This window comes from Typopeltis vanoorti, chromosome 21 (assembly GCF_054136105.1).
Source record: "Typopeltis vanoorti isolate ZY-2024b chromosome 21, IOZ_Tvanoo_1.0, whole genome shotgun sequence".
NCBI lineage: Eukaryota > Metazoa > Arthropoda > Arachnida > Uropygi > Thelyphonidae > Typopeltis > Typopeltis vanoorti.
The window spans coordinates 59,008,505-59,023,638 of NC_143569.1; the positions used below are offsets into that span (position 1 = coordinate 59,008,505).

General features: G+C 36.3%; 1 protein-coding gene across 1 annotated transcript in view; it reads right to left on the reverse strand.

Annotated features, from left to right (window-relative positions):
* Nucleotides 1-15,134, reverse strand: part of RpL18 (ribosomal protein L18) — an 80,214-nt gene that overhangs the window by 43,909 nt on the left and 21,171 nt on the right. Inside the window, exons 3-4 of the mRNA XM_090411026.1 lie at nt 8,523-8,630; nt 4,754-4,852 (exon numbers count right to left, since the gene is read on the reverse strand). Coding sequence (XP_090267152.1) covers nt 4,754-4,852; nt 8,523-8,630 — 207 coding nt within the window. The remainder of the gene's footprint in view (nt 1-4,753; nt 4,853-8,522; nt 8,631-15,134) is intronic.

Below are 15,134 nucleotides of genomic sequence, written 5' to 3' on the forward strand. Positions count from 1 at the left end.
GTCCTACTACTGAACTAAACCACATCCACAACCCTTTCTTAGCCAATGGCTATAACCCCAAAAAAATCCAAAAAATACTCAAACCAGTAAACCACAACCCCCCCCTCCCCCCTCCACAATAAAGATTACACCAAATCTATCACCATCCCCTACATCCAGGGCACCTCAGAGAAAATAACCAATATCCTCAGAAAATATGACCTTACTTCTTGTTACATATAAAAAGTTGGCATCCCTTATTTGCTCTACCAAAGACCAACCACTTCTCCTAGACCTACCTGGTGTATACCAGGTCCCTTGCAGCTGCAAATTGTCCTACTTTGGCCAAACAGGCAGAACAACAAATATCAGGATTTTAGAACACAAAGACTACGTCTGGTTTCACCAGTACAGCTGCTCTGGGCTGGCAGACTATGCCTTAGATACCCACCATAGAATTCATTGGAAGAAAACAAAAATAATACACCGCAGCAAGTTTAAATATGAAAGATTATTCAAGGAATCTTCAGCAGCTCTAAAAAACGTTCCTAACCTCAACAAATTTGGGTGCATGAAACTACCCCAAATTTGGGAGACTTACATTTTGAGAGCTTCAGTGCAACTACCAAGTCAACCAAATTAGCCCACCAGGGGGCACCATTAGGACTTTAGGAACAATATTAGTTTCTTGCTTTCTTCCTCATTTGCTTTTGTTAGTGCCTGCATGCATATACCATATCTTTATGTTCCTGAAGATGGCAATGTGACGTTGCCGAAATATAAAAGTTATTTATTAAAGTTACCTTTAATTAATATACTTTATATGCGTTGTTAATTCCGTAAACTAATTACCAGTAATATATTATCTATTTTATATGTGATGTAGCCATTGGCTGAAAAAGTGTTGTGAGGGTACCTGAGCTCAGGTTTAAGGGCTGAGTCATTTGAACAAACAGCTCTGACTCACTGAGTACATGCTTTGAGAATGCTATACTGTTAGGAAGGTTGGTGGTGTGATTATTTATAAACCCCCAGCACTATCAGTGGGTTTCTGTAGATGGAGAAAAATAATGAGCTATTAAGGAGATGTGTCACTAGTGTATCTAAAAAGGGGAGACAATTATTACTATAAATACTTTTAATGGGAAATGTGACATCTCTTCCATGTGTGAGGAAACTCAAGCTCATATGGATAAGGAGATATTAGATTGTGGATATTAGAACTGTTGCACAAACTGAATAAGAATTCCACAACTGATGGAATATTAGTGCTCAGCTGATCTGGCTATTTCCTTGACCAGGCTATCCACAGGAGTGAAAAGTATGTATGGTAATCCCATTGTGCAAGGGTGGTGCAAAGACAGATGTACCCAACTATTATGGGGGATATATTATTATGAGGGATTTCACCTATGGTAACATTGATTGGAAGGAGGAGAGGACGCATGGGAGGAAGGAATTGGATTTTATGCAGATATAAAGGGATAACTATCTGTGACGGCAAGTAATGGAAAATACTAGTGTATTTTCCATTACATTTTGTTTAATTTGAGTCTCGGGTCTGGGTTAGTATCGAGGGGGGTGGAAAGAGGGGAAAATAGTTCCACTGCATAAAGGAAGTTCCAAGACTGCTGTTGTAATTACCGACTGATCAGCATATCAGGAATTGTTGTCACGGTCTTGGAGAAAATAGTCAAGAGGAAAATACAGGATTGGATAGATGAAAATGGGATACTGCATGGGGGGGACAGCATGGTTTTGTGAAGAGTAGATCATGCTTCAGTAACTTGCTCATTTTATAACAGTGACAGCTGAACTATATAAGGGTAATGGGTTTACAGTGATTCTACTGGACCTTGCTAGGGCCTTTGACTGGATACACATGAAATTCTAATCAGTAAACTTCAGCATATGTGGATGGAATGTAATGGTCAGAGAGTGCTTGACCTAGTAATTACATCTGAGAATTTGGCTGTAACGAATATGACCAGGCTGCCATTTGTGAGAGTGATCATAAGGTCTTGACTTGAGAGGTGGCTAAAGGTGTGGAATTTACAATTAAGACAGGGTATATCTGGAATTATCAGGCTGGTAAGTATGACAAGCTTAGGAGTTTGATTGGTTTAGTGTCATGGCATGTAAAACTGCAAGGGCTAGAAGTTGATAGTGCATGGGAGGCGGTAAAGAAGTGTTTCCATGAAGTAATGGCTGACTGTATACCTATAGTCCGAATAATAAATCAAGTAGGGGTTAAATGGATGAATAACACCATTAAGCTTGAGCTGCAAAAAAAGAAACAACTGTGGAGGGAATTTAAGGAGAAAGGTGACCGGCAGACACATGAATGGTATAAAGTGCAGGCCAGAAGGGTAACGAGTGTGGTAAGAAAAGCAAAAGCGGATTATGAAAGAACATTAGCCATGCAGGGTAAAGAGAATCCCAAACAGTTTTTTCGATATGTTTCTTTTACATGTGTAAGTAAAAGAAAAAAAGTATACGGCAGAATGATTTCAAAGAATGCCGATGGTAGGGAGATAACCGAATCAGTTGATATAGTGGAATTACTGAAAGAGCACTTTGCAAAAGTATATCATCCAGGTGGTGACATTGCAGGAATGAATGAACCAATAGCTTATACGGGAACTGTGGTGAATGAAGTGGAGGTGAATAGTCTATTATAAAAACCTCAATGTCAATACATCTGTAGGATTGGCTGGTATACCAGCTCATGTCGTATGTGAAGCGGCTAAAAAATTGTCAGTGCCCTCGACCATTTTGTTTAATTTGAGTCTCCGGTCTAGGTTAGTCCCGAGGGGAAAATAGTTCCACTGCATAAACGAGGTTCTAAGACTGATGTTGTAAATTACTAACTGATCAGCATATCCAGAATCGTTGTCAAGGCGTTGGAGAAAATGGTCAAGAGGAAATTACAGGATTGGATAGATGAAAATGGGATACTGTATGGGGGACACAGCATGGTTTTGTGAAGGGTAGATCATGCTTCAGTAACTTGCTCACTTTTTATAACAGTGACGGTTGAACTATATAAGGTTAATGGGTTCACAGTGATTCTACTGGACCATGCTAAGGCCTTTGACAGGATACCACATGAAATTCTAATCAGTAAACTTCAGCATATGTGGATGGATAAGAGGGTGGTTGATGGAGAGATATCAGAGAGTGGTTTTTTCAGGAGTCCAAAAGATGGCCTGTGACTAGTGGTGTGCCACAGGGCTGTGTTCTTGAAACAGTACTGTTCAATTTGTTCATTAACGATATAGGAAAGGATCCGAGAGGAAGTGTTCACTTGTTTGCTGATGATGCAAAATTGGGTAGAGCAATTGTGAGTGCACAGGATGTCAAAATTTTGCAAGATGATTTGGATAGTTTGGAGGACTGGGCTAAGGAGAATGGATGTCAATTTAATGTGGCAAAGTGTAAGGTTATGCATTTTGGGGGTGAAAAGATTAGCAGCAGTATACCACATTCATGGAACCGTACTCCAGGAGATTGACGAGGACAGGGATTTTGGAGTGTTGGTGGATAGGGAGTTGAAGTTTAGGGGGCACATCGTAAAAGTGGCTAAATCAGCTCATCAAATCATTTGGTTGCTGAAAAATACTCTAACAAGCAGAGACAAACAGGTTATTGTTCCTCTGTATTGAGCGTTGATAAGACCCCATCTAGACTACTGTGCCCAGATATGGGTGCCAGGTTTTCTTCTTGATGTAGAAGAGGTGGAGAGGATCCAGAGACGAGTGACCAAGATGATAGCAGGTCTATGGAATGAACCTTATGAGAACAGGTTGAAGATTTGTGGGTTGCAGAAATTGGTTGATAGGTGGAAAGGGGGCAATATGATTGAGACATTGAAATTACTGAAGGGTTTCTATAAAATTAATTCAGAAGATATTTTTGAGAATAGGACTGGTAGTGTGAGGACTAGGGGCCATACATGGAAGCTGGGCAAGGGTGTTAGAGCTAGATTTTTACTTAGAGAGTGGTGAATGAGCTGCCAGAGTCTGTTGTGGGTGCCATGACTGTGAACGAGTTCAAGGCGACGTGTGATAGATATTGTGTGAATGTCGATTAGTTGTTCTTGACATGATGTTAGGGCCTCCCTCGTTGAGTCTATCAACTCCTTGGAGTTGCCCATAATAATAACAATAATAATAACAGAAATAAGCTACTCAAAGAAAGGTATACAAGGTACATACAGCAATCGGTTTACCAATTAAAAATTGTTGCCTCATGCTAGCACATTGACTGCCATGGGAGGGTCATTAAGTCCAATCCTGGACACCAGTATGTAAACTAGTTTATTCAATAGGAAAATGAGAAATTTTTTTTTTTAAATTTTCTGAATAAATCCATTTCATTTAAGACTTGCTTCATTTTCTGCCACCATCCAGGCTTTGAATAGACTTTTCACAGACACTCAACAGGTATAGTTAGCACATATTCGCAACGAGAATGATTGTAGTTGGCATCATAGATTGTCCTGGCTACGAGATAACGTTTAGTGTGACAGATCACCAACTACAAGTTATCCGGTAGTTGGCAGTCAACATGTTAAACAAAAAATCCTATAAACAGCAGTAAACCATCATATCGCGAAAAATATATACCACTGACAAATGCACACACACACACACACACACACACACACACACACACACACACACACACACACACACACACACACACACACACACACATTCAAACTAATGCATTTATCACTAATAAGAAATTAGTATCAATAATTTGAAATTACCTTTATTTTAGGTATTTCAAATATACGCAGATCATCTGTAATGGTTCCAACTACGACTGCAGTCTTGTTTATTTGCCCTGGCTTTTTCATAATTCTAACCTGAAAAAAAAAATAAATAAACAAAAAATTAAACTACACAATAAAGGGATTTTCCTTTTCTTTATGTAAGAGGCACAATATTTATGCAAAATTATCAAAAAAAAAAGTTCATGAAAACTAAAATACAGGTTTCGCTCGATTAATGTGGTTAATTAACCCTTCGATGTCACCATGTATATCAAAATCGCGTTAATCAAATCTAATATCAATGGCAAAAATTACTATTTGTCCATGATTGATTACCATATTAATAATTTGTTTTATATGGTACTCTTTTAGGATAGATAAAAAAGGAATGAAAGTAAATGTTTAATAAACAATTGTAACTACATTATTTACTGCAATTTTTTATCAAAAGAAGTTATCAAAAGTCGTTTGAACAATTTTGTTTTTTTTTCTTATCGGCATAAATTCTACGATAACAAGTAAAATAACTCTCCAGACCCGACAAACAAGCAATAAAACATAAAGAAAAAACACTGCAAATATAATACACGATGGTACAAATATAGTGGATATTGAATCCAACATTATTTCATAGCCAAACATAGAAACTACAAGAGTTTCGTGCCAAATATATAGAAACTAAACCAGCATAAGCAACCTTATGGGCAACTCGTAGTAAAGGTGGAGTAAGCTCCAGATCACTTTCCTTAGCATTTTCTATAATATAAAGCACAATGGTTTATTTATTTTCAGTTACAATCTAGAAATTACTGAACAAACAACTAAACCATACTATACTAACATCGGAGGTCGCGGTATATCTCTCAGATACAACTTACTACGAAATATCACACGCCTTTACATGACACGTTTTAAACTAAACTGACAGCAAAAAACAGTGTGGATTCATGTTACGAGTGTGGAATATCACTCGTAACATATGAATGCACAGCTACTCATGACCCCCAAGCTATACACTGAATTGTGTAAGAATATTTATATTAAACATTTTACATGTTTCTGTCAGATCAGCTGCGAGCTCTGCAGGGTTAAAGGCGTGTTAATCAAAACTCTTGCCACATATATCAAGGGATTGCCGCAATTAATTTCGCCACATTAAGCAAGGGATACCCATACAGTTAATCCATGATTTATAACAATCTGAAGCTACAAATGAAATTTCTACAAATTAAAAAAAAAAAAAATTTTTTTATTTTTATTTCAAACTACACTGTGAACAGGGTTGATTAACTTATCTGGATAAGTTAATCAACCCTGGAGAAGCATAACTTATCTGGATGATGACCTTAATATGAAGGTCGAAATGTTGGGAAATTAAAATTATTATTTCTAACACAGTTGTAGAGTCCATAATTTGTCTAAAATGAAAGGAGATCACTGTGTAACACTAAAGGAAAAGTGTTAATTTCTTGATTTCTTTCAGTAGTTGATGGGAAGGATTAGTTCAATTTCATTTGCATCTTGTACTGACTATTTTAATAACTAGTTGTGAACAGCCAGAATATTAAGTAAAATAATGGTGCAGTACTATCTTTAACAGCATTTATAATATTCTCAATGTCTTTCACATTATGGTGATAACCATGATCTTTGAAAGGTTAAAACTGTGCTAAAAGAAGTTCATAATTCAGAATGAAAATGACATAAATAATTAAACAAGTTTAATAGTTCAAACATTTCATCTCTATTGCAAATGCAATACCCAACACACACATAATAAGTGGAAGATGTTAAACCTAGAAGTCTAAAGTCCTATGGACAGAGAGCTAACCTAGGCTGTTAGATAGGTCTAAGAATTAATGTTTCCCTAAAAGTTTTGGGCATGTTTTTTTAAAAATTTGCTGCTAATAATAATAATAAAGAGCATAATTGCTGCAATTTTTTTCCCCAGTTGATTCTTTATAGGAATCCAAGACATGGTCAGCTAGAAATCATTGCCCATAGTGTGGCAGAAGAAGTGTGTGTGTATCCATAGCATAAGCTGAAAGAACAAGAAACCTGGAACAGAAAAGGGGAGAAGAGTTGATCGTTAGTAGCACAAATAAAGGCAGCCAGCATCATACGAAGTTCTGGCTATTCTTTTCTGAGATTTTTACCATTCATTCTAAGTTGTCTCTACAATATTTCTTATTCATCTGGCATCTATTTAACAGAATGGAAAGAGTCTATATTCAGAAAAGAAGATAAATTAGAAATCAAACCACTGTCTTGTTGCCTTCACTTCAATTCCATTGAATATAATACAGGCCATCACCAGCCAAACTCATCTTTTGGCCAATCAACTGATTAGCAATAACCAATTCAGTAATTCACTTTACTGCCCATACCCACCTTGTAGAAACTAGTATGGTTGTTTTTCCCTAGCATCTAATCATATCTGACACAGAGGTCAACTTACCAACCCTTTACCATTTTAGAATCTATGTTCTACTCTGTAACTCATTACCAGTTTCTTTTCTGATCTTTCAGTATGAGTCATGGTGGATGATTGTCTCTCTTCAGATTTCCTCATTAATGCAACTGTATTCATGGCTTTATACTTGCATTCATATTCTTCCACCAGTACATTTAAGGACCTCTCACCAACCTCAAAATTCTATGCAGTTTTTGCATACAACAAGGGTATACAGGATACCATGATAGTACTATATAATTACTGCAGATGCAGCCTATTAGCAAACACCACCACCATAAAGAAATGATACACACATCCTAATTAACAGACAAAGAAAATGGCAGGAAATCATATTCAACCATGATTCTGCATGGTAGGAATTATGGAACTATACCAGGGGTCACTTAATTGACAAAGCTGGATAACATGAAGATCTCCACATAGACTATTAAGGAACATGGAGAACTGACCAGGCATTTTCTGCCTTAATGTCCAACCTTAACCTTCTTGTGGTGCACCCTGTCAGTAGGTATCTACCTGAATGAACATGGGCTGGTAATTTGAGATTTAGCTGACCAAATTGTATTCTAATTGACTTAAACAAAAATATAATGATAGAACAACATGACAGAATGACAACTGATGCATTACCCAGTTAAAGGAGACCCAGAACTAGGCAAACAGTGAAAAGTCAGCTAAAATAAACCCTCAATTCTACAGAAGGGTTCAACTGGTACTCAACATAACAATGAGATGTGCCTATTGTCCCACAGAAGGTTCTAAGGAAGTGAAGGAATTTTTTTGAGGCATTAGATAAGTCAACTAGCAAAAAAAAGCTGATTCTTGCTGGAGATCAAAATAAGGTAGTAAATGATCACCAAAATATAGAAATGTTTTGGAAAATTTTCAGAGAATTCTATCATAAGAGAATCTTGGAAGAAGATTCTTAAGAAGTGCCTCAGAAGACTGAAATATATGGCATGAGACTGGAACAAGCCATTTGGCCAAAAATCAGTGATACGAAGACACATATAAAAAAAATAGATATTAGTTATAAAATGAGCAACTAATGATTTTGAAATGTTAATTATGCTGTAATTCAAATACCAAGTAGGGATGCAGTCTGGTAAATAAGGAGAAAAGGTAGAGAAGATATGGAGTAATTGATGAAAGGAGTGATCATACAAAATGACCAGAAAGACTGATCATCTCTGGAAGTGTTATCGGTATGCAGATTAGAGAAAACCAACAATACTGGAATTTTTTTTGTTAGTTTTTAACTCCGTTAATTTTACATAATTAACTTACCAGTTTCGCAAGAGACAAGGGAGGTCTATTGATCCTGCTCATAAACAAACGCTTCAAAATAATTTTATTAAATTTAGCCCCAGTTCGCCTTGCCAAGAAACGATACAGCTGAAAAAAAATAAAAATAAATAAATATATGAACAATAATTACCGACTACATTACTACTCTTAATTCATATCAGTTACAACAAATGAGAAAAAAGCACTCAAGACAAAAAAGGAAACTTTTTCCTCTAACATATATGACATTTTTATTATTATTATTACTGGCAACTCCAAGGAGTCCTTAGACTCATTGAGGAAGGTCCTAACATCATGTCAAGAACAACTATTCAACATTCACACAGTATCTATCATACTTTGCCTTGAACTCATTCACAGTCATAGTACCCACAACAGACTGGCAGCTTATTCCACTTGTTCACCACTCTCCAAGTTAAAAAAAAAACCTAGCTCTAACACCCTTCATCCATAGAAACCCTTCAGTAATTTGAATGTCTCAATCATATAACCCCTTTTCTGCCTATCAACCAATTTCTGCAACCCACAAATCTTCAACCTGTTCTCATAAGATTCATTCTACAGACCTGCTATCATCTTGGTCACTCGCCTTTGGATCCTTTCCATCTCCTCCCCATTAAGAAGAAACCCTGGCGCCCAAATCTGGGCACAGCAGTCAAGATGGGATCTTATAATGGATGTCTCGATACAGAGACATCCATTATATCACTGGCAATCTGAATAATCTTTCTATTCATCCATACCAGTGATGTGTTATGTACTAACAACTTCACGTGGAATTAGCACTACAAAAAAAAAAGTTCTGAAGTAACTTCACATCACTTGCCTTAATATCTCATAATGCAAAACACACATCCTTACAGATATACATAATGCTATGCATCATGGGAAGGATTATTACCTAGACCGGTTTCAACTTTAATTAAGGTCTCATCAGTGGCAGCCAGACCCAGAAGTGGGCTGAAGTAATGAAGTCATATTTCCATATCCCACTCATGACAGGTTAAAACCTCTAGCACACTGGTTCCAAACCAGTGGTATGCACTGGGCTGTTCAAGGGTACATGAAAAATAATCAGTAATGGCAGAAAAACAAGTAAAGTAAACAAAATGCAAAACGTTAATTATGGAACAATAAATGTCAGTATTTAAAAAAAAGCTATTTTAAAAAAGGGGTACAATTTATAGAAATGGGTACAAGTGGAAAAAGGTTGGGAACCACTGCTCTAGCATATTAGTATAGTGGGCTAAGGACTTTTTTTCCCTCTATTTTTATTTCTTTTTTACATAGTCCAGAAATCCTGCCCTAGAGATGAAACATGGAACTTTTTCAAGACGCTTAAGGCTTCCACTAAGCAGGATGGGAGTCTCATACTAGGCAATGAAATTCACCTCCCACCAAAAGACAACCAAGCAACATCCATATCCACAGCCACAACCTACTGGTTGGAAAGCAGATACACTAACCACTCAACCAACTAGGTCAACATTTCTATGGCATTTGAAAGAAGATATTTTAAACTCATTACTTTTCAAATGCCCAACTATTTCAGGCCTCAATAAGCACGATAGAAGTAGAAATTCTAACCTTAGAATATTAATGAATATTTTTGTGGTGTACCAAAAAAAGCTCTCTAAAAATCTGTGATGTCCAGAAAAAGGCAAATTAGCAACACTATCTCATTATAATATTCAGCCATGTCATTTCTGCAAGTACACCAAGAGTGCTGTTAACAGTGAAATAGCATTCAGATTATCAATAACACAAAACAGTAGCCACCCAAAGTCCAACTGCTAGCCCACCTCTTTCATATTCCAGTGCTTTCTATTCTCTTTAAGCCTTCCTCAGAAAATATTCCCCAAGGACTATAAATCTGTAAAAATAATCATAATTAAAATTCTGAATATTTTTACGTATTGTTTATGTTAGTATGTTTGTTAGTTTTGTTTTCATAACACGCGTTGTCGGCACTTGTGATGTGCCCGTTATGGAATTGTTTTGTCCAAAGTGATAAGTAAAGTAGTCAAAAATTTAATGTACTTACCGGATTTGAATAGTTGTGTTACTTTAAACAAATTTATTATGGTTTGAAATATTAAGTTTTGTGTTTTATGAGGACATTCTCTTGTCGCTAACGGAGACAACGTGTCAGCCATTATACAGTAATTAGTTTCTCGCTTGCCAAGGAGTGCGCATGCTCATGGAGATGTTTGATGAGTGATTGGCAGCTGACAAGAAAGCGTCCGGTATCGGCTGTAAGCAAGAGAGCGTTCGGAAGGAATTTGGAACACAGGCCAGCAGATGTTTAGGTTCAGAGGAACTTAAGTTTTTTTATGTGACAGTCGGAGAAAAATTAATAGTATATTCCGAAAAAGGAATCATGGAACTATAAGTTTTATTGTGGATAAATAAAAGAAAATATTGCTATATGCGTTTTAAACGGAATATTGGAGGAAACACAAATTGAAAGATTAATAGTAGATTCCGAAAAGGGAATCTTAGAACTGTGTTTTTTAAAGTGGAAGAGTTAAGACTGTCAATAAGCATTAGTGAATAAAAGAAGAAATTGCTATCTACGTTCTAAAGGAATGTTCGAGAAAACTCTGATTAGGAAGATTAAGGACGCCGGATCTAACTATTATTTCTACTAAAAAGAGACAGAATTGAGTTAGGAAGAATTCTTGTGTGCTACATAAGTGATGAGAAAGGATTCTGTAAAAATGAAGAATAGAGTCATATATCTATTGAAAAGGACCTTGACAGAGAAAGAAACTGGCTATGAACATTTTGTGATTGTGCAAACAAAGTGTTTAGTCTAGTCTTAAGTGTAAGTTTATTTTTTAAAAGGCCTTGGATCCAATTAAATTGTAGTTAGTTATGTAAAGTTGTCTGAAGTGTATATATATTGTTTTTGTTTTATTAAATGTGTTTATTTTGTATTTGGTCTTGAGTCAGTGATTAAGTGGATTCTGAAAGAAAGAGTTAAGATCATTGCACCAATTGGAGTGAACCCTTGTGCACATAATAAAATATAGGTACACTTGGAATAAAAAAATAATTGTTAGAAACAGAGATCATCTCTATGGTAGGATTAATATTAAGATATATCTATGAATACTCTATCTATATAAAAATCCACCAATTATTAACAAATCTTTATTTATGCAAAAAATAATATTGATAGAATTATTCTCTTATCCTCTGCATGCACATGGCACAAACATGCTGAAGTTAAACAAATGTGTGGCTTTATAAATAAAAAAATAAAAATTCAAATTTGATGCCTCCCTTTGATCTTTCATCAGGAGACCTTACTCTACTTTTTACCCTGAGAATAAAAATCAGCCCTTATCTACCTTAACTGTCCCCTCTCCAAAAAATCTTTCATATATGCTGCTGCTTTTTTCCCAAAAAAGGAAAGCAAAGTTATAAAATCCATTTACTGATCCAAATGCTATTATGGATTCCAAAAGTTACTGTAAACCTATAACACTAATAATATGGGTGGACTAAATCTAAGTATCTTGATCTAGAGACTAAGCATAGTGGCTTTGTGCTTTGCAATCATATGCCTGAGGAAGGAAGGAAGGAGTGTCCCAGATTAGACTGCCATCAATGACGTGAGTAACTCAAGGATCTTCCTCAGCCATAGCTAAGCTAGCCGGTCTTGGGCATGGACAGCAGGTTTTCCTTCCCGCAAGCAGGCAAACCGGCCCCGTGAACACACAGATTACAGTCATGAATACTACCCTTAGGGGATGCAGCAAGGAGTAACAAACTGGCCGCATTAATTTCGCCGTGAACCCCCTCATTAGGAGACTCTACCCGTCCTAAAGGGATGGATGAGATCAATCAATCAAGGTGTTGATCTCGCACTGGCAGATGAAAAACATTACCAACAAACATCTGTATCGCTCACCAGTGGAGTTCGAAGTAACCAGTCAAAGTACACACACACACACACACGCTATCTACAGATAACTAGGCTATCTACATAAGATTTAAATTAGAGAAAAGGGAAGGGGGTGAAATAGAATACATATTTCATATATTAAATGAAATACAGAATACACATGGCCATACTCCACTCCAACAACTCAAATTGCACTCTGGATGGCAAGCGTTCTCTTGAGTAGTATGCTATTCCTTGCCAGAACACGCCAAACCTTGAAATCTTGCTTTTTAACCTTTTCTGGCTTAAGATTTCCTTAAGTACTATTCATCAGCAATTTACTGCTCACCTAACTCCAAAATCATTCTGATCTCTCACACTTTATATCCTTGATAACTGACCAATTATACTGATCAAACTAAAGTATTTACTGTAAGCAAATGATCTACAGCAAATTGTTTTCATTTACCAACTAGATCATCGCGTAATCCTTTCCACTCACCCAACACTAGATTGTGCATTTACCATTTTCTCCAACAGCTTACAAATACAGCTGGTCAGAGTGATAGGGCAATAACTGCTTGTGTTGGATCTTTTCTTGGTTTTGGCAATACAAAAACAATTTACTTATACCATGGATCTGAAGTCTTCCTCAATAAGTATTCTGTTTTACACTAAGAGAAGAGATCCAAAAAACATGTTAGACATTTTATCATTTTACAATGGATGTCATTATGCTTAGTGGGATAAGAGTATACATTATTTTCTAAGGTAGACAGCGGATTCTACATCTACCCTTCATTTTCTGGATTTTATCCATACAAATTTTGTCACAACCATCATCAAATTCCTGACATGTACATTCAAGAGGTGTACAGGATATTACTACATGAAAAAAGGTGGAGATTTTATATTTCTATCTTCTAAGGCACTTTTAACTATCAATCTCCACCTATATCTTGGTCTTCCTCTGGGTCTATTTCCTGCCAACTGGGCAGAGAACACTTGTTTTGCTAATCTTTCCTTTCCCATTCTGTTTAAGTGACCATACCACTTGAGATTAGCTCTGCTAACACATTCCTGGATGCTAACAATGTCAAATTCTTTCCGAATATTCTTGTTTTTAATGATATTGCCATTAATGACATCTGTTCATGCCCCTAACCTTTCTCAGAACTCATATCCACAGTCTCTAGTTTTTGGTCAAGTGTGTTATTTCTAACCCACGTCTCATAAGATTCATAGATTCACAAGTTAATATCTCTGTAATTCCCAAATTCAGTTTTATTTCCCTTTTTATATATATGGTTACTATGAGAGCTCTACTCCAATCATCTGGAATTCGTCCCTCTGTCCAGGTCTTCTGAACTACGCAGTGCAGCAACTGTATACTTAAGCATTTCTGTTCAAATTTCATCTGCTCCAGCTGCCTTTCCACATTTCATGCTTTTGATGGCTTTTTCTATTTCAAGTATGGATATATATTCCTGATTGCATGCTGGTCAGTGTTTTTTTTTTTTTTACCACTGTGTTGTCACTGATTGTTTCATTTAGCAATTTTTCAAAGTAATTACTTCATACATCAAGGATCTTTCTCACCAGTTTTCATGTCACGTTTATCATCTCTAATTCTTTTTGCAACACTCTTTCCTCCATTTTTGAGCTTTTTCAACAGCCTCCAATATATCTTGCCACCTTCCTGATATTTATTTCCTATGTTCTTACCAACATCTTCCCATGACTTCTGTTTAGGTAGTTTCACATAATGTTTAGCATTCTTACATTTGTCTCTGTATTCTCTAAGAGCACAAGGTGACTTACTTGCCAGGAACTTTTGATATGCTTTCTTCTTTTCCTTTACTGCCTCTTTAACTTCCAGTATCCATTATGAAATTCAGATTTTCTATCCTTGCACACAACCTCACCACATGCCTCTCTGGATGAATTAATCAATTTTCTTCAGGATTTGCCACTGAATCTTCAAAGTTTGGTTCCTGTTATAGTCTACAGTTCACATCTGAGAACTGCTCAACTTTTATTTGCTTGCTTTCATATGAAATTCAATTTTATCCTGCTCAAGACTAAATGTTCACTTCCAATTTCAAATCCTCTGTACACTCTAGTGTCTTGCACCAGTGAGAAAACATCGCTATCAACAATAACATAGTCAATGAGGCTTTTCTTATTCTTTGCCTCTTCTCTCCATGTGAATTTGTGCACATTTTTATGTCGGAACATTGTGTTAGTAATAACGAGTCCATGTCCTGAACAGAAATCCAACAGGTATTTGCCATTATTGGCACAACTTTTGTAGTGGTGGTTATACATAACTGGCAGATAATGTAAACTTGATCCATGACTGTTTTTGACTCTGATATGTAACATATAGTTTTCAACATGGATATCCATATAGGAGAACAGAAGAAAGAATGTAAGGGAGCAGACTGCAAGATCTTCTGTAGAATGTAAATAGGCATTTGGAAGGTGTGATATCCATTATTAAGTACAGAAGAAGTAGTTACTATCAAGCATTGCAGCCTCTTCCATTTGTGTTGACACTACTCCACACAGTATTGTCTATTAGTCACCCATAAGAAGTACTGTATAACAGAACATATTTTAATAGAAAAACCATCCCACTGACAGACAAATAGCAACCACTTCCAAAGCACTGTTAAGCTAGATATACTGAAAAGGAG